Source organism: Aquarana catesbeiana, linkage group LG05 (genome assembly GCF_042186555.1).
Source record: "Aquarana catesbeiana isolate 2022-GZ linkage group LG05, ASM4218655v1, whole genome shotgun sequence".
Classification (NCBI taxonomy): Eukaryota; Metazoa; Chordata; class Amphibia; order Anura; family Ranidae; genus Aquarana; species Aquarana catesbeiana.
In genome coordinates, this window is record NC_133328.1 from 77,814,770 (window position 1) to 77,837,644 (window position 22,875).

At 40.8% G+C, this 22,875-nt stretch overlaps 1 protein-coding gene across 5 annotated transcripts in view; it reads right to left on the minus strand.

Annotated features, from left to right (window-relative positions):
• Positions 1-3,712: 3,712 nt before the first annotated feature.
• PFKP (phosphofructokinase, platelet) overlaps positions 3,713-22,875 on the minus strand; it is a 144,347-nt gene continuing 125,184 nt past the window's right edge. For all 5 annotated transcript variants that reach the window (XM_073629896.1, XM_073629897.1, XM_073629894.1 and 2 more), the window contains 6 exons: positions 14,739-14,903; positions 13,694-13,755; positions 12,805-12,916; positions 10,059-10,158; positions 7,341-7,446; positions 3,713-4,561 (listed from right to left, as the gene is read on the minus strand). In XM_073629896.1, coding sequence (XP_073485997.1) covers positions 4,408-4,561; positions 7,341-7,446; positions 10,059-10,158; positions 12,805-12,916; positions 13,694-13,755; positions 14,739-14,903 — 699 coding nt within the window. In that variant the 3' untranslated portion in view covers positions 3,713-4,407. The remainder of the gene's footprint in view (positions 4,562-7,340; positions 7,447-10,058; positions 10,159-12,804; positions 12,917-13,693; positions 13,756-14,738; positions 14,904-22,875) is intronic.

Genomic DNA, 22,875 nt, shown 5'->3' on the forward strand with positions numbered 1-22,875 from the left:
TTACTGTAGCCTACCACCAAAAACAACCCAAAATAAATTTTATTTGTGCTAATCGCATATGTGTATGCTGTGTAGGTTTGTTGTGTGTACCCGTAATAGGGCCCAAAAACAATACTGTGTGTTTTTGTTTTTTTTTTTGTTTTGATTTTTTTTATCCTATCCAAAACACACTGACACATTAAAAAAAAATTGTTTAAATTTTAAATCCAAAAACTAAGGGTCAGTGTTCTGTCAAGAGCCAACGCGTCAAATCTCCAATTACGTCACTTCAGGTGAATCTCCAGCAGCAGTAATTGCAGATTTCAACACCTTGGCTGTTTTTACAGAACACCGGCAGCGTATACTACACTACGGTAAACGATATGAGTGGACATTGTTAGTCTGTCCGCTAGTAACCAACAACATGGCCGCCTCCAAGGCGGCGACAACTTTTTTAGCCGGTGTTCTGTCAAAACAGTCAACTTGTCATGTATCCAGTGTATACGCTGCCGGTGTTCTGTGAAAACGGCCAAATCGTCGAAATCTGCAATTGCTGCTGGAGAGTCACCGGAAGTGATGTAATTGGAGATTTTGACGAGTTGGCTCTTTTGACAGAACACCGGTTCACACCAGGAATGCAATCGCATTCATTTGAATGGGTTGAAGTTGTACTGCACCGCACCAAACATAGTGCATACGCTACTTTAAAAAACACACTGTGACCGGATTGCATGGTACTTCTGTACCGATCTGGTGGAGGCAGACGCACTGTATTTGGGGTGTCGTTAACTTATCACCGACACCCGCTGCAGAACACAACTGCGATGTATTTTGAACACAGTGCATGGAACGCAGGTTTCTGTCACTGCGTTCTGGTGTAAACGGGTCCCTCCAACATACTGTTCGTATCTTATTCTTCATTAAAGAGGAGAAAGAACAGGGTGGGTTGTATTGGTTTTGATCACTATTCTAGCCTATCACAGTGATTATGTGATCGATAGCCAGTCGTCTCAGTCATTAGGTGGAGACCTGGAGCTGTCAGTGATACGTAAATATTGGGGTGTTCATGTGGAGAGAATCCAATGCACTATTCCCAACGCACACATTCCTGTGGAAATGGCTGTACTCGTAAGTGGGTGCTTTGTGCACTGGTCCACATCATTTGGTGGAGGGGGGGGGGTTAGGGTGTGGGGTTGGGCTTGGCCCCTTAGTTCCAGTAAAGGGGGTCTGCATACCAAGACAATTTCATGCTCCCAACCTTGAGGGAACCGTTTGGGCTTGGCTCTTCTTGTTCCAACGTGACTGCACACCAGTGCACAAAGCAGGGTCCATAAAGATATGGATGAGTGAGTTCGGGGTGGAGGAACGTGACAGGCCTGCACAGAGTCCTGACCTCAACCTGATAGCACACCTTTGGGATGTATTAGAGCGGAAACTGCGAGTCAGGCCTTCTCTCCAACATCAGTGCCTGACCTCACAAATGCGCTTCTGGAAGAATGGTCAAACATTCCCATAAACGCACTCCTAAACCTTGTGGACAGCCTTCCCTGAAGAGTTGAAGCTGTTCTAGCTGCAAAGGGTGGGCCAATTCAATATTAAACCCTATGGACTAAGACTGGGATGCCATTAAAATTTGTGTTTTCGTGTTCATGTGTGTAAAGGCAGGTGTCCCAATACTTTTGGTAATTTAGTGTATATCTAATGCCAGGAAAATGAGATATAGATATAAAAAGTATGTGTACAAAATCCATACAGGAAAAGTGCAACATGTAAATAAATACATGTCATACACAATTTGGAAATGAGAAGATACAGTGGGGCAAAAAAGTATTTAGTCAGTCACCAATTGTAGAAGTTCTCCCACTTAAAAAGATGAGAGAGGCCTGTAATTGTCATCATAGGTATACCTCAACTATGAGAGACAAAATGTGGAAACAAATCCAGACAATCACATTGTCTGATTTTGAAATAATTTATTTGCAAATTATGGTGGAAAATAAGTATTTGGTCACCTACAAACAAGCAAGATTTCTGACTCTCACAGACCTGTATCTTCTTTCTTCTTTAAGAGGCTCCTCTGTGCTCCACTCCCTACCTGTATTAATGGCACCTGTTTGAACTTGTTATCAGTATAAAAGACACCTGTCCACGACCTCAAACAGTCACGCTCCAAACTCCACTATGGTGAAGACCAAAGAGCTGTTGAAGGACACCATAAACAAAATTGTAGACCTGCACCAGGCTGGGAAGACTGAATCTGCAATAGGCAAGCAGCTTGGTGTGAAGAAATCAACTGTGGGAGCAATAAATAGAAAATGGAAGACATACAAGACCACTGATAATCTCCCTCGATCTGGGGCTCCACGCAAGATCTCACCCCGTGGGGTCAAAATGATCACAAGGACGGTGAGCAAAAATCCCAGAACCACACGGAGGGACCTAATGAACGACCTAGCCAGTACATGTCCAGGTTTGCTAGAGGGCATTTGGATGATCCAGAAGAGGATTGGGAGAATGTCATATGGTCAGATGAAACCAAAGTAGAACTGTTTGGTAGAAACACAACTCGTCGTGTTTGGAGGAGAGAGTATGCTAAGTTGCAACCAAAGAACACCATACCTACTGTGAAGCATGGGGGGTGGCTGGGGCTGTTTCTCTGCAAAGGTAACAGGACGACTGATCCTTGTACATGAAACAATGAATGGGGCCATGTATCGCGAGATTTTGAGTGCAAACCTCCTCTCATCAGCAAGGGCATTGAAGATGAAACGTGGCTGGGTCTTTCAGCATGACCATGATCCCAAACACACCGCCCGGGCAACGAAGGAGTGGCTTCGTAAGAAGCATTTCAAGGTCCTGGAGTGGCCTAGCCAGTCTCCAGATCTCAACCCCATAGAAAACCTTTGGAGGGAGTTAAGAGTCCGTGTTGCCCAGCGACAGCCACAAAACATCACTGCTCTAGAGGAGATCTGCATTGAGAAATGGGCCAACATACCAGCAACAGTGTGTGACAACCTTGTGAAGACTTACAGAAAACGTTTGACCTCTGTCATTGCCAACAAAGGATATATAACAAAGTATTGAGATAAACTTTTGATATTGACCAAATACTTATTTTCCACCATAATTTGCAAATAAATTCTTTCAAAAATCAGACAATGTGATTGTCTGGATTTGTTTCCACATTTTGTCTCTCATAGTTGAGGTATACCTATGATGACAATTACAGGCCTCTCTCATCTTTTTAAGTGGGAGAACTTACACAATTGGTGGCTGACTAAATACTTTTTTGCCCCACTGTAGTTGTCTAATAGCATGATAAAAAGGCAATCAAATAGTATTAAAGGAGTAATTAACTCCAAGGGAGTGAATATCTAACATAATACAAGTCACATTTATTATGAACGTTAACATCCCTCAAGTTTAGAGAAAAATAAAACTTGATTGTGAAAAGGAAAAAAATGGAGCTTCTTTTTTGATATGGGAGTGTACTGTTCAGAGTGCTCCCAGCACAAACGCAAGAATACACGTATGTTGCCCCATAGAAGAAGATTGTCTTCAGCAAGGCCACCCTTCTGCATACACATTAGCGAGCAAAATAAAATGTGATAGAGGGACCATTGAGGACATTCATTATGATATGCAGTTCCATCTACTTCAAATTCTTCTTTGTAAAGAGGAACTAAAAAACTTCTTTAGCCTTAATTCGAAATAAAGTCACACTTTGAGTCAGTTTACGTCAACAAATTCAGCTTTTGGTTTGCAATCTTTACTTTATTATTCCATTTCATCCACGCACCATTTATCGTGTCACTGAGGGGGAAAAATAGAAGTTGCACATATATATAGATATATTTAATTTATATATATATATAAAGGTGTATCTTTAACATCTCTGATACAAAGTGTAATACATGTATAACTTAAAAACACACACAACACACAGGAAACAAATTCCACCATTGCAACCCATTTACAACAGTGGCCCAAACATTTCTAAAATAAAAAAACAAAACAATGAATTTCAAAGTGAGCTCAGTGATGATATCATTCTCATACACCTTCCTCGATATTGGGTTTTGTAAAGATACATTCCTAGGCTTCAATCAAGACCTCCGAAAGGTATTGAACCTTGTGACTGATAACATTTGAAAGAGCTTTCCATATTTCCATAGTGGTCAATCAGCTTCTCCTTTTTTATTTTTAAAATCTGTCTGAAAGGAGAAGTAGATTTGTTACTACAGGTGTTAGATGCATCTTTTACAGACTTGAGGAGTGAGGCTCGTTTTGTGGACATAAAGTGCTGGAACGTGGCAAGTTAAATAACAGAAGACAAGTGTGGTAACCATTCTAACCTATGGCGGTAAAGCACACAATGAAGATGGTGGTAGGCTATCAAGAGAGGAATGCCATTGGAGCTCACGGCTGTTAGATGGCCCCCATGTCAGAATGTTGTGGTCGTCTAACATTAACGTGTTCCAGCTGTCCAGCGTCTGAAATGTCGTAGCTGGTCTTGTACTTGGCCAGGATCTTCATCAATGGTCGCAGCTTCAACCACCACTGCTCTTTCGGAATTCTGTGTCTGTTATAAAAGAAGGGATTCTGCATTATAACTGTTCTGAAGACACTAATTCCAGAAGACGCTAGCTTTAGATGCATCTCCGATTTCAATTGGATACTGTAATGCAGCACGGTGAAAAAAATCAACCGTGTAAATAAATTTACCTATTTCAGGACACCACCCAGATAGGATAGTATAGCTCATTCCTGCTTATTTTTTTAAATCCTACCCATCCAAATGAGAAAGCTTAGTATTGAGATTCTATAAGAAATTTTTGCCAAAAGAGGTAATAGCTGACTTTGCTTGTTAAAGCTATACTTTAATGGCAACAGGTATATGGACACCCCTCTATATTGAGTTTTAGGTGTTTCCAATAAAGGCTATTGTTAATGCTATAGCATAAGCAGACATTTTAAACAATTATGCACTAACAACCTTGTATGAACAGTTTGGACAAGATCCTTTCCTGTTCCAGTATAACTGTGTTCCTGAGCACAAAGCCTGTTCTTTTAAAGTGGTTGTTAAACCTCAGTCATGAAATCTGAACAAAGCACATATATCTGCAGTGTTTACTTATCTCTCTCCAAAGCACAGACACAGGAAAGCAGGGATGCTGATGACGGAATCACGTAAATGGACCACGGTGTCAGGGCTCAGCAGCCCTGATTATCGTGGTCAGTTTGCAGAGGGGAGGGTATAGCCAGGCTGGATCAGTCAGGATTTTTAGGTGATACAGGGGGCCAAATTACACAGCACAAACACTGTGCTGTATAACATGCTTTAAGGGAACTGGATCTGTTTTTTTTTTTTTTTTTTTTTGGGTTAAACGCTTTAACACAGAATTAATTTAGTCTATGCTTCTAGTGCAAGCAGATATATTTGCTGAGTGTTAACTTTCCTACCACAAGGTGGCAAAACCGTGCCTTGATAAGGGAACACAATGCACTGGCACTCTGTTAAAGCATACCTTAGCCCTAACAAAAAGCTTCACGCATTTGACATTTTATTATATTTGTTTGATAAGTTTACAAAAACACTTGCTGTTCTTGCATGAAGTCTTGTGAGCCGATAACTTTCTGTGCTCTCTGCCTGTGCTGTTATCAGTTACATTACTCTTAATTTGCTTTGAGTACTACAGAACCACACTGCCCTATGTTAGGGACAATATGAAGGGGGGGGTTGGGTTGTGGTCCTATCTTCTATCTGTTGTCCTGATACACTAAGGTGTGACATCATTGTCATCTTAGAACTGGAAACATTTTACAGGTGGTTTCACTAGGTAAAGGACAAAATGCTTGAAAAAAAAAAAAAAAAAAAAGCAGCCACCACCTCTAAGGACTAGTAAGCTTTAAAATATTCAATGTTTGTTTTGGGGTTTAGATATGCTTTAAACTGATCTGGTGGAGTGAGCTTTAACTTGGAGCGGTGGAACCTTGTCCTTAAGTCTATAGGTTTGAATGACAAGCTGCTGAATTAGCCTGTTGATAGAGGAACGAGAGAGGCAGCATTGAGGGAAAACGCCACTTCCACTAGTGTTTGCTCCTTTGTGGGGGGGCACACTCCCCAAGGTATCTTCAGGAACAGGGTTCCACCAGATGGACCTGTAAAGCACTCCATGGCTGGCTCACTTGTTTTGCACAGGTGTCTAGGTGAGTGCCTTCAGCAGAGCCCAGTGTTTAAGAACACATCAGCAGGGTTTATGGCAATGCTAAGGATCAGCTAAACCAAAAAGTTGTAAAATTAGCGCTTTCTGACTGTGCAGTAAGTGAATAAGCTGGCTAGAAGAAAAATTATCTTAATAAAAACTAAAAATAGGTTTCTATTTTCTCAAGATAATTCTTCTAGTACTCTAGCAAAAAACGGAGACATAATAGGCGAGGGAGGGGTTATACTAGGATCTCCTACTTTGTTTGCCAGTTTCCAGCCCCTGAAGGTAGCAGTAAAACCCAATGTACCTGAATTACTTCATCCTGTGTCCCTTAAACTTTCTTAAAGGATAAGCTCACCTTATTTATTTGCCCGTATTTAGGGTGTAACATGTTACTCTGGAGTAGCCCCCTGGCACTCCCCCGATTCACCCTCTGTGACAGAGGGTGGGGAATCCTCCCTATATCCCCTGTCATATTTTAAAAGCAGCCAAAACAGCCGTGTCATTCATTCACAGAGTTCTGTGAATGAATTAACTACAAGTCCCATATTCCACGGCGGCAGGTGGCTGGTAGTTCTCAACGGCCCACAAGAGCGCTGATGAGCACCCTTATTGTTCATCGATGCTTCCTGCAATTCAGTCACTGCCTGCCTGGTGGTACAGTCAGAAATCTGTACTGAGAATCTGCCGGAATCCGAAATTGATGGCGGGCGTAATGCTTAGCAGGCTGCAGTGTAAAAAATTATAAATGCACATTTTTGGACCTGCAAAATCAATCATGTGCATTTATTTATTTTATTTTTTTTAAAGTTGAACTTAGCCTTTAATGTATAATGAAGAAACACCTCAGTTATTATGCAATGGACATAAAGAGAAGCAATACAACAAGAAATACAGGGGCTTCCATTGCTGCCCTTTCTTGTAGTAAATGCTTGTTGCCTGGCTTAATGATTTCAATACTTTTTGGAACTAGCATGGAGATGAGTAAGAAAGTCCTCATCTTCACAATGTCATTGGAGCCTTTGCTGCAGCATGACAGCCAAAGGAGTAGTATTTTTCTGATGGAAGGTCAAGAAGCAAAATTTTAAAAATAGAAAGATCCTAGGAATCCTACACTAGTCCATCAGGATGTAGTTGGCTCTCAGTACTCACTTGAAGTCAGTTTCATCTCTCAGTTGCATAACTGGCTGGAAGACGAGGGCACGCCTGCGCATTCCTAGCAGGCAGACGCTGTCCTCTGTGTTAGCAAATACTCTGCCTGCAATGGAAAGAAAACATTATAAAGGAGCTGAAAACAGTACATGATAATTGCCAAGTCTGACAGTTCTGAGGATTCTCACTAGGCTTCCATTAAGGCGGAACATGTTCTATGGGATGGGGGCTGATCATCTATTGGAAAGTGTAGGGCTTAGTGATTAAAATACAAGATTATTGTTATTTTGATTACTCTTTACTCAGTACTGGGCAAATCTAGTGTACAGCACATAAGGAAATACAACAGTCAGTGAAATTACATAGTCGGTAAGGCTGAAAAAAGACAATAGTCCATCCAGTTCAGCCTGTGAAGGTGTATATGTATCAGTGTCTATAATGATTTCCCATATCCCTGTATGTTGTGTCCTTTAAAACGTACATCTATTGCTCCATACACACGATCGGACATTCTGACAACAAAATCCATGAATTTTTTCCGACGGATGTTGGCTCAAACTTGTCTTGCATACACACGGTCACACAAATCTTGTCGGAAATTCCGAAAAACAAGAACGCGGTGACGTACAACACGTACGACGAGCCGAGAAAAATGAAGTTCAATAGCCAGTGCGGCTCTTCTGCTTGATTCCGAGCATGCGTGGAACTTTGTGCGTCGGAATTGTGTACACACGATCGGAATTTACGACAACGAATTTTGTTGTCGGAAAATTTGAGATCAAGATGTCAAATTTTGTGTGACGGAAATAATTTGAAGCTCATTTTTTAATGGGCTGCCTTAAAGCTGTATTCCACAAATTTAGCAACTTTGTAAAAAGTACAGGTACGCCATGAGTTAAGTCCTAATCATGGGCTTATCTCTATTATTTATATCCACCAAGTTTATGGCTATCGAGTCTATTAGAGAGGAAAAAAGCGCAGACAGTAGCTATGCCCACACCTCCCCTCTGCTGCCTACTCACAGAAGCCTTTGGATTTTGTCAATGAGTTCACATAATACAAAGGCATCTGTGAATGAGTGGGAGGACCGGAGGGGCGGGCATAATAGCTGCAGCGACACTCTACACTTGAAAGGGCTGAGTCCAGTCAGAGCTCTGGAATCTATGCCGGTGAAGCACAATAAACTTGTCGGATATAAATAATAGAGATAAACCCAGGAGGTGCCAGGCACCTCCTTGGACTTAAAGAGGAGGTTCACTCTGGAGAAATAAAACATTTAAAGTCAGCAGCTACAAATCCTGAAAACTGCTGACTTTTAATAAAAGGACACTTACCTGTTCAGGGATCCAGTGCCGTCCTTACCTGGGATAATTCTTCACTAGGCTTCAGGTTCCCGGTAGCAGCATCCTAACTGTGGGCAGCTGGCTATGCTGCTTTTGGCTTCTCAGCCGTCTCTGCATGACTGAGCCACGCTGTGCTTGGTCAATAGTCTTTTGGGACCTGTAATGTATCCCAGAAGACTGCAAGGAGGAAGGGGGAGAGAATAACCTGCTTGGATCACCTAGGCGATCTGAGTGGAAATGGGAGCGGGTACTGAAAAAACTAGGTACCTGTTACCCCCCACCAAAAAAATGACACGCCAAATGTGGCAGAGAGGAGGATTTAAAGGGGAACTTCCCCTTTTGGGTGGTGTTCCACTTTAACAAAGTCACTGAATGCCTGGAATTCAGCTTTAATATAAAATGCATTGGCAAAGTGTGAAGGAGCACTAAAGGCAGTGAACTGAATCATCTTTCCAATCTACACAGACTCTTTTTGTAAATAACTACAGTCCATGCCCACTGCATATTTCATTACAGGTACAGTCTAAAAATAACAATACGATATATATAAGAATTGGGCTTCTTACACATAGCATTCTGTGTATTAATTTCCTCAAAGTAACTCTAAGATGATTGGTGCCTAGCTGGTTATATAAATCTATGTTGAGAATATTAGTGAATTTTTCTTGGTTTGTGAATAACATACAGTACCAGCTACCAGAATACAAAGGTGATATTTTACTGTTGTACCATTTTATTTCATATACTGTATGTTACTGTGCAATAATATTATGGATACGATCGTGGTTACACCAAGAAAAAAGGAAAAATTACCTTCCTCTAAGTATCCCGAGTAGCCATCAAAGTAAAGACAATATAAAAGCAAAAAAGAAAGTATATTTAGCTAATGACTTTACTAGTATCTAGAAGCCAGTGGCATGCAATGTGTGCAAAGCAGTCTTGCAAAACATGGGAGGGAAGCAATGTGTAACAGGCACAATATATTCAATTTGGGTTCAGACAGTAAAACAGGGATTATTCAATAGAAATTACAGTACAGTTGGAAAGGGGGTTCCACTTTCATTAGAGAATAAAAAGCAGGCACATCAGACAGGTACTGTATTACCCTAAAATGAGCACAATGTCAGGGAGGTCAGTGGCAGCCTCCATTGCCAGCGTAGAACCTTGACTATGACAGCTGATCTAAGTGGCCAATGGCAATGTATATTGCAAAGGTCTATACATTTATTTATTTTTTTTAGCAAAATAGGAAAAAGCTATTTCTATTAAGAAATAAAGACAATAACAATGAAAGATAAGGCATTCAATATGCCTAAAGGAAAAGCTGAAGAATATGTAGAGAAGGCTACTGCTAATCAGACCTACTGTAAATTACCTTTTCTATAACATTCTTTCAGCTTCCGTGAAATCCACTGAATGGCTTTGGCTGAGATTTTTGTGCCGAAGTTCCTGTCGAACGGTGATGGTGCTCCTCCCTGTAAGCGACATATTCTGTGTCAGTATAGCTGTGATTAGTATTTGAAACCAAAATGACACTCAAATGTTCCCACAACTGTACTACAACCTACTGATGAGTCTACAATTCAATTTATTACTACAAGCCGTGTTGTGCGATTAACGTTTATAAAAGGGTTAAAGGGAGTCGGTGAGGACAAGTCACTAAGATGGAATAAGCATGCTGGGCAGGAAAGTCAGACTTCACTGGCTCCATGTTTGTTCCAGGTGTCACACAACAAAGCAAAGAAGGATTAGTATGAAAGCCCCCCGAACCTTTCACTAAGTCAGTAAGCGCAGCTGCCATGTTTCTCTTTTCACGGGTTTAAACAAGAATTCCAGGAAAAAAAATATATTTTCTAATGCAGTGGGGCTCTACCTGCACTGCATGCGTTTAACTGCTCATTTTGTCCAGGGGCACAAGGAAAAGCTATACTTTCCAGATCCTTTAAAGGAGTTGCAAAGTCTAATGGTTTTTCACCTTATTGCATTCTTTCCTGCAGCAGCCCCCCAGAGCCCCCCTGATCTGAATCTGATTACTGAACCTGATCGTTCCAGCGTCGAGAACCGGTCTTGTGCTCGGAGGATCTGAGGATTAGGTAAGTACAGTATACCTCCGCACTGCAATCCCCTAGACAAAAATAAGCAGTTAACCCGTGCAGTGTGGGCACAGCCTCACTGCATGGAAAAAAAATGGTGTTCTTTAAAGTTTGCTGCCAAAAATGTTCACTATATTAAAGCATTTGTTAACCCAAAAATAAAAATATGGATCCTGCTCCTTCAAAGCATTTTATACAGCACAGTGCTTGTGCTTTTTAATTTGACACCCTGTAACACCTGTAATACCTGGCTGATCCTGCCTGGCTATACCCTTCCGTCTGCAAACAGACCACGATAGTCATGGCTGCTGAGCCCTGACATTGTGGTCTGTTTGTGTGCCTCCGTCATCCGCAGGCTGCTCTTCTGTGTCTCCTCTGTCCCCCTTTCTCCCTGTGTGTCACCTAGTGACAGTGCCGCCCCATCCCCCTCCTGCTGCAGGAATAACATATATATATATATATATATATATATATATATATATATATATATATATATATATATATATATATATACATATACACTATCTGTTCTGTCTCCTCATACAGTACCCTACTGTCTCTATTCTAGGAATCACACTGTGTAACATTAGTGGTTGTTAACCCATTTGCCTATGTTCACATAATCCGTTCTGTGTCCTCATACAGTGCCCCCATGTCTCTGTGTTTTATTAAAAAAAATCCTTCTTTACCATATTTCACAACGGCTCCCGGCGGTCACGTGACCACGTGACCGGCCGTGTCTCCTCTCTCCTCGCATCCCGCTGACATCAGCGGGGAAACCTCGGCCCTGCCCGCTGCTTTTGTCCGAGGGGCAGAGAGGAGACACGGCCAGCTACATAAGCGCTGGGAGCCGCCGTGAAATACGGTAAAGGAGGATTTTTTTATAAAACACAGAGACATGGGGGCACTGTATGAGGAGACAGAACAGATTGGGTGGCACAGTGGTGTAGTGGGTAGCATTTTCGCCTAGCAGTAAGAAGGGTCGCTGGTTCAACCACGACACTACCTGCATGGAGTTTGCATGTTCTCCCTGTGCCTGCGTGGGTTTCCTCCGGGTACTCCTGTTTCCTCCCACACTCCAAAGACATGCTGGTAGGTTAATTGGATACTGTCTAAATTGTCCCTAGTATGTATGGATGTGAGTTAGGGACCTTAGATTGTAAGCTCCTTGAGAGTAGAGACTGATGTGAATGTACAATGTATATGTAAAGTGCTGCGTAAATTGACGGCGCTATATAAGTACCTGAAATAAATAAATAAATAATATGAAAATGGCTTAACAACCACTTTAATGTTCCACAGTGTGATTCCTTGTGCTGGAAATGCATTAATATATGTCCTCGATTTGAGGACTAGTAGTCTACATTTTGCACAACTGCTAGCTCATAAATCTGGCTGTTCCTGATAGCTCAGTTCCCCATTAACAATCGGAAGTCAATCAGAGTGATTGCAGATTGGTCAACTATGAGCTAGTGATCCCATGCAGGATATAGGATATAGGCTTTGTTGACAAAATAATACTACAAGCTACAAATGGCACTTCAGCCTGAAGGTGGAAATGTTTATCCGTTTTATACCGGAAATGTCAGATACAATTACAGTATTAAAAAAAATGCTAAATTAATTTAAGAAAAGAGAATATATATATATATATATATATATATATATATATATATATATATATATATTACATACTAATGCATTCCCCACCCTAAAATAAAAAAAGGATCAGAGTTTCTTTTTTAAACAGTGTACCAAATATCCTTTTTATCCCAATGGGGATTTTACATTAAACTACCACACCACAACTACCATAGTTATGTCTGACATGCAGTTGCAGTGTGATCCTCCTGACTTCAGTGGGCGAGTTTAATAGGCAGTGCCACCTGTGAAAATTGGCATGCTGAATAAAAATTGCTGCATTGTGAAGCATCATGGCCATGGCAATGTAAAGAGACCCAAGTGGCTGCTATATCACACTGTAGGTGGACAGCCAGGGGGTTGGTAAAAACGAGGATAGTACAGCACCTGCTGCATGTGTCCGAGTACATTCTTTCTGCAGTCAAAGACGCCTCTTCCCTCCTCCGAGTACAGCTGGTAGATGAAATCTGTGGTGTAGTTCTCATTGGAGTTTTCATTCCTTGTTAAATAAAACAAATATATTATTCCATGTGAGCACTAAATATGCAGGAAAGTTGGGACACTTTAAAGTAAATATTGGAACAAACAGTGAGTCAAACTGTAAATATTGGAACAAACAGTTGGTGTCTATAGATTCAAAATCCTTGCATCTATAGACACCAACATTCTAACACAAACCTCTATCCCTATAAAGAAAAAATTAGTATAAATGCCTTTTTAGAAGCCGATCTGACCCGCTCCGACCGTATCCCACGCTGACATGTCAGCCGCGGCTTCACTGTGTAGGCGGGTGCAGAGGAGACGTCTGACAACGGAAGCCCCATAGTAACTCTATGGGTGACTTCACTCCCCATTCATTTTACAGCCGTTGTCGGCCGTGTCCTCTGCAGAGCTTCCGCCGCTGAAGATCGGGACGGAGCAGGTCAGATCGGCTTCCAAAAAGGTATGTATACTAATTTTTTCTTTACAGGGATAGAGAGGTTAGTGTTAGATCCCTGGTGTCTATAGATGTAGGGATTTTAGTTTTTGCATGGACTTCCACTTTAAGCTGGCCATAGATGGATCAGTTTTTTTTTTTTTTTGTTTAACCAGTGGATTGATTCTACTTTCCAAATTTCACCTAGAACAGAAGAATCCATTTTTTGAGTAGAGTGACCCTTGAAATCGAACTTCTTTACTCCAGTATAGACCACAGTATAGACCACAACGTTCTCCACCACCCTGTCTAGAGTTTCACACCTGCAGTCCTGGGTTTTTATGCTGCTGCTTTCTGTACCTTAATACAAGGCCTCTCTGGATGCTTGTCTTCATCTTTTCTGTCAAATGTTCTACATTTGCCTAGAAGATTAAATAATAATGCAGATATAATAAAAAGACATTATAGGCAGACCTAAACTACATTTCTTGTAATGTGCAGGTAAAAACGGGTGACCCTGGGGCAGAATTTGTATATCACCGTTGTGTCCAGTACCACCGTGATCATATCTTGTAACCATTTTCCTATACATTAACATTTATTGAACCTTTCTGTTAGTAGGTTTTAAATACATTTCCTGTCTTCCTCAGATAGTATACCGCCTAAGTCCTGTTCCCACTTTTTACTTGCCCCATCTTAATCTAAGGTAAGAGAACTGAATAGGCTTAAAAAATAAAGAAGATCGTGTGTTGTTTGACTATCCCTGTCATAGTTTTTTAAATAAAGTGGGGTGTTTAGCACGTAGGTTTTTTACTTTCGGGGCTGTTAAAAAAATGCCTAACTTGAAAGTAAGCCCAAAACAATATGTGGTCTGATGGGGATATTAAAGGTACTGCAACTCTAAAACAAGTCCCTCATCGAAGAAAAGCCCCACCAGAATCTTAGATTTGGGCCAATGTTCCTCTTGAAATATTACAGTTGGACCCAGTGAGAATTCTGGGTTGAAGGGAATTTGAGACATCAGACCCCCTATAGATGAGATAGAGGCTGCATTTCAGGCTCCTTTCATTTTCTAGACTGTGATAACCACAACAGGTGTCCTCTCTAAAAGATTTACCTGCACCCATTTGGTGACAACTTTAAAATGTTGGATTTACCCCCACTTTTTATTTTGGTTACAATGGTCAACAGAACAAATAGAGGGAGAGGAAAAATACTACCTAGTGGGAACATGGATAGCAAATTTAACTTTACCGGGGCTCTAATCCTTTTCTGATCTATTCAAAATGTTAAAAAAAAAGTATTGGCTTTATATACCCTTTAAGGTAAACACTGCAGAAATAATTTAAAATATGTAAGAAAAACTAGTAATACAAAATTCTATAGTTAGTGTATAGATAATTACCTGGAGCTCCCGAATGTCAAATTGCTCCTCAAAGATGTAAGCAGCATCAGCGCCTGCGGCAAGGCCACCCATGTTGGCCAGGTATCCACAATATCCACCCATAGTTTCAATGATGAAGACTCTCCTCTTTGTTCCACTGGCAGATTGTTTGATTCGATCACATGTCTGATGAAAATGTACAAGAGATCAATACCATTCTAGTGAGTGTGTACAGATAATGACCACATTGTGTAATATCAGCATACACACAGAGTGTAAACTGTATAGATGGGTGTGCCTATGTACTGAACTAAGGTATTCAAATACATAAGATATCATTAACAGATCATCTATACTACAAATGTACACACACTGATGTGGAAGCATGACTGAGGTCTGGATGTTTGTCATATGGTGATATTTGTGGGTAGATTGATTTGCTGTGTTTACTTGTTAACTTGCCATACAATTAATAATTTTGTTCAGCCAGACTGTTCACTCGCCTCTGCCATGCTTTACAGCCAGCCTGACATTTTTCTGTTGTAGATGTGTAGCTTTGTGTGTCACCTGTCATTATTTTTTTTTTTTGAAAAATGTTAATTGGGTTTTCTACATTACATTAGTACATGGTAAATAGACTGTGTAACATTTTTATAACATCATGTTAAAGTTACAGAATAACATAACATTTAGTGCCTTTAGGAGTGGAAGCAACGTTTGTAGAATTAAGATAGCTATCTTACATATTGATCTAGTTAGAGCAGTGGTGGTGGGTGAAGTTGACATGTGATGGTATTGAAGAATCACGAATGTCAAGGAGCCTCCAAGATTTGTTTTTGTAGATCAGGGTGGAAAAAACGTAGAGGGATCCGACAGATTGGATAATTTAAGGTTTACTAGGGAGCTTGTAAGACCTGCCATTATTAATCATTATCAACACAATGGTGAGGTCCACTTTGTGCTCATGGGGGCTGCTTCCCCTATGCCTACTGTTTACCTCCAGCTCTTATGGCCTGTAAGTATATTACACTAACAGCACTGTGCAATCTGATGGAGACCGACTGCCTTCCAAAGTAGATTGTACAATGTCCCACTTGCGCCTATCGGCTGATGTCACTCAGCCGGTCCAGGTTCTGAATTGATCCCAACTTTACAGTCAGGATCCACCAAGATGTCTGGACCAGCAGCTGGCTCAGCCTCTCAGCGAGCTGCTGGGAGCCTGAGCCAGCTGCTCGTGCTCCCTGCACAGCCTGGCGCTCCAGGGAACGGTGGAGGACAGAGCAGAGAACCGGTGGCTGACAGTCACCGGCTCTCTGCAGACTGAGAACCAAGTAATCAGCAGTCTTTGATCGCTCAGTTCTCAGTCTTAGAAGCAGCAGGGGACAGATGTTGCATTGGACCGATGCTGAATTCCACTTAGGTGAGTATATATATATATATATATTTTTTTTAGGAACCCCCCTACATCTTTCAAGCCACCGTATTAGGGAAGGTCAAATCTTCCCCTGAGGAAATAGGGCCCATTTACACCTAACCAGTACATTATGGAGTGTTTAACACTCAAATGTATACTTGCTTTGAGGCTGCCCATTCATTTGAATAGGCTGGCAAGAAACCAAAGTGGACTAAAAGTTGGACTATTTTTGATAATGTAGCACATGGTAGTGCATTGTCGTGCGCTGCAAATCAGGTCCGTCCCCTTAAGGCTGGTACACACTATGAGAAAATTGGGAAAACAATCATTCGATTTTCCTCGTTTCACAGCAAGTTGGAACCAAGGAAGGAAATAATGTACGAAAATTCTCATACGACAAAGGCTTTTTTTGTTGATTCTGATCATGCGCAGTGTTTCATTTCAGATTCAGATTCTTGTATGAAAATGGTACACATTAAACAAAATTTATTTTCTGTTCACAAATAATAAAAATGTTAGAGTTTGTCCCTTTTTAAAATTTTTGTTTGCAAAATCTGAACTGGATGTCGAAATGACAATATATGAAAATCCAACGATCCTTCCTTGTACAGAATTTTTGTTCTGATTTTCTCATAGTGTGTACTAGGGCTGAAACTAAGGATTGTTTTCATAATCGATTAGTTGGCCAATTATTGTTTCCATTAATCGGTTAATAACCTTAAAAAAAGAGTGGTGTATAATTTAGTTAATATGTAACGTTTAAAAAAAAGGCGATTTATTCCTAAATATCTCTATACGCAGGGGTAAATATAAATAACCAACTATATGGTTAGGGAGTAAAATCTTTAATCCACTCTGAGAATATCAGACAGAAGAGATATACTCTATATACTATTAGAGGTTGAATCTGGTAAATATCATCAGACTCAGATCAATTTTTTTTATTTAAAGAAAAAAAAATTCTAGACTGTTTTGCAGATTTTCAAACAGAACTGTAATATTACATGCTTTTCTGCAGCTTCTCCATTGAAGTATATTGAACCAAAAAAGCACCGTTTTGCATTGAAAAAGGTCCTTGACCCTTTCCAAATACACAGCAGCTGAAAAAAGCATAAATGTGAACATTAAATGAACTGTAGTGCATTTCTGCAAAAAGCACCAAAAAACACATGGGTGGGAACCAGGCCTAAGACATTTAGTAACATAATGGAGTTAAAAAAAAAAAAATTAGCCCTTCGTTTTTTTACTGTGCAACAGTGAAAGTAATATTTACAGTTGAGATTATTTGCTCTTTTTATACCATAAAGGGCTAATTTTAGCTTTTTTAACCCCATTATGTTACTGGCCGATTAATCGATTATGAAAATAGTAATGGATTAATTTCATAATCAATTGGTCGTCGATTAATCGATTAGTTGTTTCAGCCCTAGTGTGTACCCACCTTTGGTGTGTTGGGGTCCATTGAAAACATGTGCTTGGGTGCTGTTGGTGTGTTTTACCACAATGCATATATGTGAAGGGGCCCCAAATGTTTAATACAAAAATAGCTGGGATTGCTCTTTGCCATTTGCTGTCATAACTTAGATTGTAAGCTCTAAGGAGCAGGGCCCTCTGATTCCTACTGTATCAAATTGTATTGTATTTGTGCTGTTTACCCTCAAGTTGTAAAGCGCTACGTAAACTGTTGGCGCTATATAAATACTGTATAATAATAACTATTTTAGAATTGAATTTAAAAAAAAAACATTTTTAGGAGATGTTGCCAGCGATTTTAGACACGACTGAGAATAAAGGAACTCGTAAATATACTTGATAAAAAAAAAACGTGTTTATTCGCCTGAGTGATTTCCCTAATGTAACCGTTTCTTTCTAGATGAGCAAACAGATTGTATGAGATTATTAACCAGCTAGATAAATGTGTGAGCTGACATGAGGTGTAACACCTTCCTCGGAGCACTAGATGGCAGTCAAAGGAAATGTGACTCATCTCTATGTAGATGATGTAATGTGTCCGGATATACTTTTCTAGGTCATTACTAAAAACTACCATACATAGCCTACAGGGATTATATATACAGTATATCCTCCCACGTTCTCTTATATTTTACTTATTTCAAGCTGTTCATCGTGTCATAGCATGAGTAATTAAATTTATAATCACGGAAGTTACTTTGACAGTGATCTTCCTCATGACAAAGAAAAAAAGGAGCTGAGTATACTGTAAGCCAGGAGCAATACTTTATACAATGATAAATAATTAAGAATAATAAAAAAGGATAATGTATTAAAATAATAAAAGTAACATCAAAGCAATACTTTGGGAGTACTCCAATTGTTGAAGTCTCTGGAGCACAGAGATGCCTCTCTCTCAGATATTCATATAGTCTACCTGTCAATGCTCTGAATGCTGCATTGAATTTTTAGGACACCGGTGTTCCGTAAGATTAGGCGACCCGTCAAAATTTGTAACGGAAATGATGTTTCGTCACAGCCATCTTGGTACACCCTCATACCTCCCAACTTTTTGAGATGGGAATGAGGGACACCTATCAGCATAATTATGCAGGCATAGGACACACCCCTTGCCACGCCCCCTTAAAGGAGAATTGTAAAAAAAAACTAGATTTTTTAAACCCACAAGTACTTTTTTACCACTCATATTAGTTTATTATAGAGTGGAGAAAAGGGGTCATTGGCGCTACCTGGAAAAACCCTAGATACTGCTGTATAATAGGGAAGACCCACAAGGGGTGTTTAATACCATAAAAGGTTACACACCTGTACCCATACCATCTAAATGGAAGTGTGAAATGTTAATACACAATGGTTTAAGGTGAAATAAATGTTTAAAAAAAGCCCTAGATACCTGGGCTAAGGTTCCAGGTGTGTGGTGGTATGTGGTGGAGGAGAACCTGGTAAACATATAGGCTAGATGTATAAATACAGTATGTAGACGAAAAGACCTCAGTATACATACACCAGTATAAACTGTCACATCTATATAGATGAATGGATCAGACACAAACAATCAGCCAAGCAGGCACATTGGTCCCTCCACAATGTGGCTAAAGCCAAGATATGATAAACTATGCAAATCACTATGATATGTGGTAACCCCTAGACAATGTGGCTTAAGGCCAGGGTATACTATAATATGCAAATCAGAATGATATGTGATAGTCCCATAGGCATTTATCTGCATCAGATTAGAACATCATCAGGGTGACTTTAGTGCTTAAAGATGTTTCCAGGTGACTTCCGTGCTCCCCCTTCAGACTTCCTACTCACCGAATCCAAGCACCCCTGCAGGGGTAATAGGCATGTAGTGCTTTATATGGAGGTCACTGCTCCCTGGTGTCTGCGATGGGTGTCCTGGATGTGTCCTGGTTGATTAGTTGATGCTGTTATGCCCTCATACATCAAAAAATGAAGAAAAAGCTCCCATAGTGTAGTAGGATCAAAAAAGTCAGTTTATTTAATTAAAAAACATAAACAAGGAACAAAGCAAAAGAAAACATCCAGATGCCGTATGTTCCTAACCGGTTTCACACGTGGAAAGGGTAACACTGGTTCCAAACAGGTAAAAAAACAGGTAAAATACAGATAAAAAACAAGTGTGTACCGAGATGGGGGATGCCGGCAGCTATGCACTCCAACTACATTCCACCCACTCGTAAACATGGAAGTGACGTAGTGTGCGTGGCTCCGTCGTATGGGTTTCGTCATTGACGTCCGTCGCTGAGGACTACATCACTTCCGTGTTTACGAGTGGGTGGAACGCAGTTGGAGCGCATAGCTGCCGGCATCCCCATCTCGGTACGCGCTTGTTTTTTACCTGTTTGGAACCGGTGTCACCCTCTCCACGTGTGAAACCGGTTAGGAACATATGGCATCTGCATGTTTTCTTTTGCTTTGTTCCTTGTATATGTTTTTTAATTAAACTGACTTTTTTGATCCTACTACACTATGGAAGCCTTTTCTTCATTTTTGGATGTATGAGGGCACAACAGCATCTACTAACCAACCAGGACACATCCGGGACACCCATCGCAGACACCAGGGAGCAGTGACCTCCATATAAAGCACTACATGCCTATTACCCCTGCAGGGGTGCTTGGATTCGGTGAGTAGGAAGTCTGAAGGGGGAGCACGGAAGTCACCTGGAAACATCTTTAAGCACTAAAGTCACCCTGATGATGTTCTAATCTGATGCAGATAAATGCCTATGGGACTATCACATATCATTCTGATTTGCATATTATAGTATACCCTGGCCTTAAGCCACATTGTCTAGGGATTACCACATATCATAGTGATTTGTATAGTTTATCATATCTTGGCTTTAGCCACATTGTGGAGGGGCCAATGTGCCTGCTTGGCTGATTGTTTGTGTCTGATCCATTCATCTATATAGATGTGACAGTTTATACTGGTGTATGTATACTGAGGTCTTTTTGTCTACATACTGTATTTATACATCTAGCCTATATGCTTACCAGGTTCTCCTCCACCACATACCACCACACACCTGGAACCTTAGCCCAGGTATCTAGGGCTTTTTTTACACATCTATTTCACCTTAAACCATTGTGTATTAACATTTCACACTTCCATTTAGATGGTATGGGTACAGGTGTGTAACCTTTTATTGTATTAAACACCCCTTGTGGGTTTTCCCTATTATACAGCAGTATCTAGGGTTTTTCCAGTTAGCGCCAATTACCCCTTTTCTCCACTCTATAATACGTTATCGGAGTACTTCTTGTGAGTGCTCTGTTTTAGGGGAGGCAGCAACCTGTTCTGTTACCAAATAGCCTTATCCTAAGCGCAGTTTTTTTCATTTACTATCATATTCGTTTATATTGGCTTTTGGAATTTACAAATGCTGAAATTTAGAAATCAGATGAAAGCTTTTGCACTTTGATAGATAAAAAGTGCATTTTATATACAAGAGGGACATTGCTCCAAATAAGGGACAGTCCCTCGAAATCAGGGACAATTGGGAGCTATGCACCCTGCATTCAGCCTCAGTAAGCCTACAGTCTGAAGTCGCCAAGCGGACATCTTTTTACACCCACTGAAGTCTTTCATTTCACATTTATTTTTACCACTAAACTGAGCTTATATAGTGAAATACAGTATTTAGAAGTCTGTGACACTGTTTTGATGTTGATTTTAAAAGCGGCTGTGTTCTGTCAGATCAGCAAATGTGTGAGATCAGAAAGCTTGCCTCTGCTTTTAAAATTCAACATCAAAACAGTGTAACGGATTTCTAAATACAGGCAGTGCCCGAGTTACGAACGGGTTAGGGACTGCTGGTTTGTTCTTAAGTCGAATATGTTCGTAAGGCGGAAGCGCATGCGCAGAATGGCAGAGACGTTGTTTTCCGATGTTTTCTGATGTTCTGTCAAGTAGACGCGCATGCGCAGACGTCGTTTTCCGATGTGCCGCCTCCTGTTCGTAAGTAGGAGTCGTTCGCAAGTCGGATGTTCGTAACTCGGGGACTGCCTGTACTGTATTTCACGATATAAGCTCAGTTTAGTGGTAAAAATAAGTGTGAAATGCAAAATTTCAGTGGGTGTAAAAAGGTGTCTGCTTGACGACTTCAGACTGTAGGCTTAATGTGGCCAAGTGTGGGGTGTACCAAGATGGCCGTGCCGGAACGTCACTTTGGTTACGAAATCTGACGGGTCGCCTTATCTGACGGAACACCTGCATAACCCTTGAATACATTTTTTAAGGTTCATTTATTGCATGCTAAATAATGCATATGTGGGACAGTTTCACACTAAAACCAATCCCGGCACGGTCTTTGCTCAGGCATCGTTAGAGTTAGCATTTACTTCTTGGAGTAGGATAGATGACACAGTTAAGTACATCCTGGTGCATACACAGTAGTATGTGAAGTAGTATGGATTTACTAGTGTGTGCACAGATTATCTAACATAGATCCAGGTTCCTTCTGGTGCCTTTTATCTTATGAGATGCCAGAAAGTAAAGGTGGCCATACACCAGAATTTACTTTGACTGTTCATATGGAAATTCAGAAAAAGAGTTGGAGCATTCCATAGTACCATTATAAAATAAATACATTTCATATGAGCACCCTGAAAAATTTCACTCCCTTGCCATTCCAATGTTTTGAATTCTTTGTTCAATTTCTGGATGCATATGTGCATTACAGTAAGTATGATTTTTCCCAGCTGAAAGCCACACTTAGGGCCCTTTTACACAGGCTGTTTGATGAGGTCCATCTGTCAGTTTTCAAGGCGGACCTGATCGGACCCTCCAGTCACCCCTATGAAGTGGCGGATGTCAGCAATGACATGTCCACTGACATCCAACACTATCCGATCCGATCCTGTCCGCAAAATCCAAATGGATGGTGGTCCTATTTTCCATCCATCTGGCGGATCGGATTTGGTACGATGGGATGAAAATGGACAAGCAGTCCGTTTCCACCCGATTTCCCCATAGAGGAGAATGGGACTTTGTCTGTCTCCGCTCTGCACAGTGAGCGGAGACAGACTTGTCATCCGCCTGCTCAGCGGGGATCAGCAGAGCGATCCCCTGCTCAGCAAGCAGATTCCAGCCCCTGGAGGCGCCCGTGTGAAAGGGGCCTTAGAGTAAGAATTGTGTTCTTTCAAGAAAAGAATTTCCACCCTTCTCATTCGATTCCTCATCACTATGGTTCAAAACTCTTTGATTTGACCCCATTAACTATTAGAAAATTGAATGATCGTT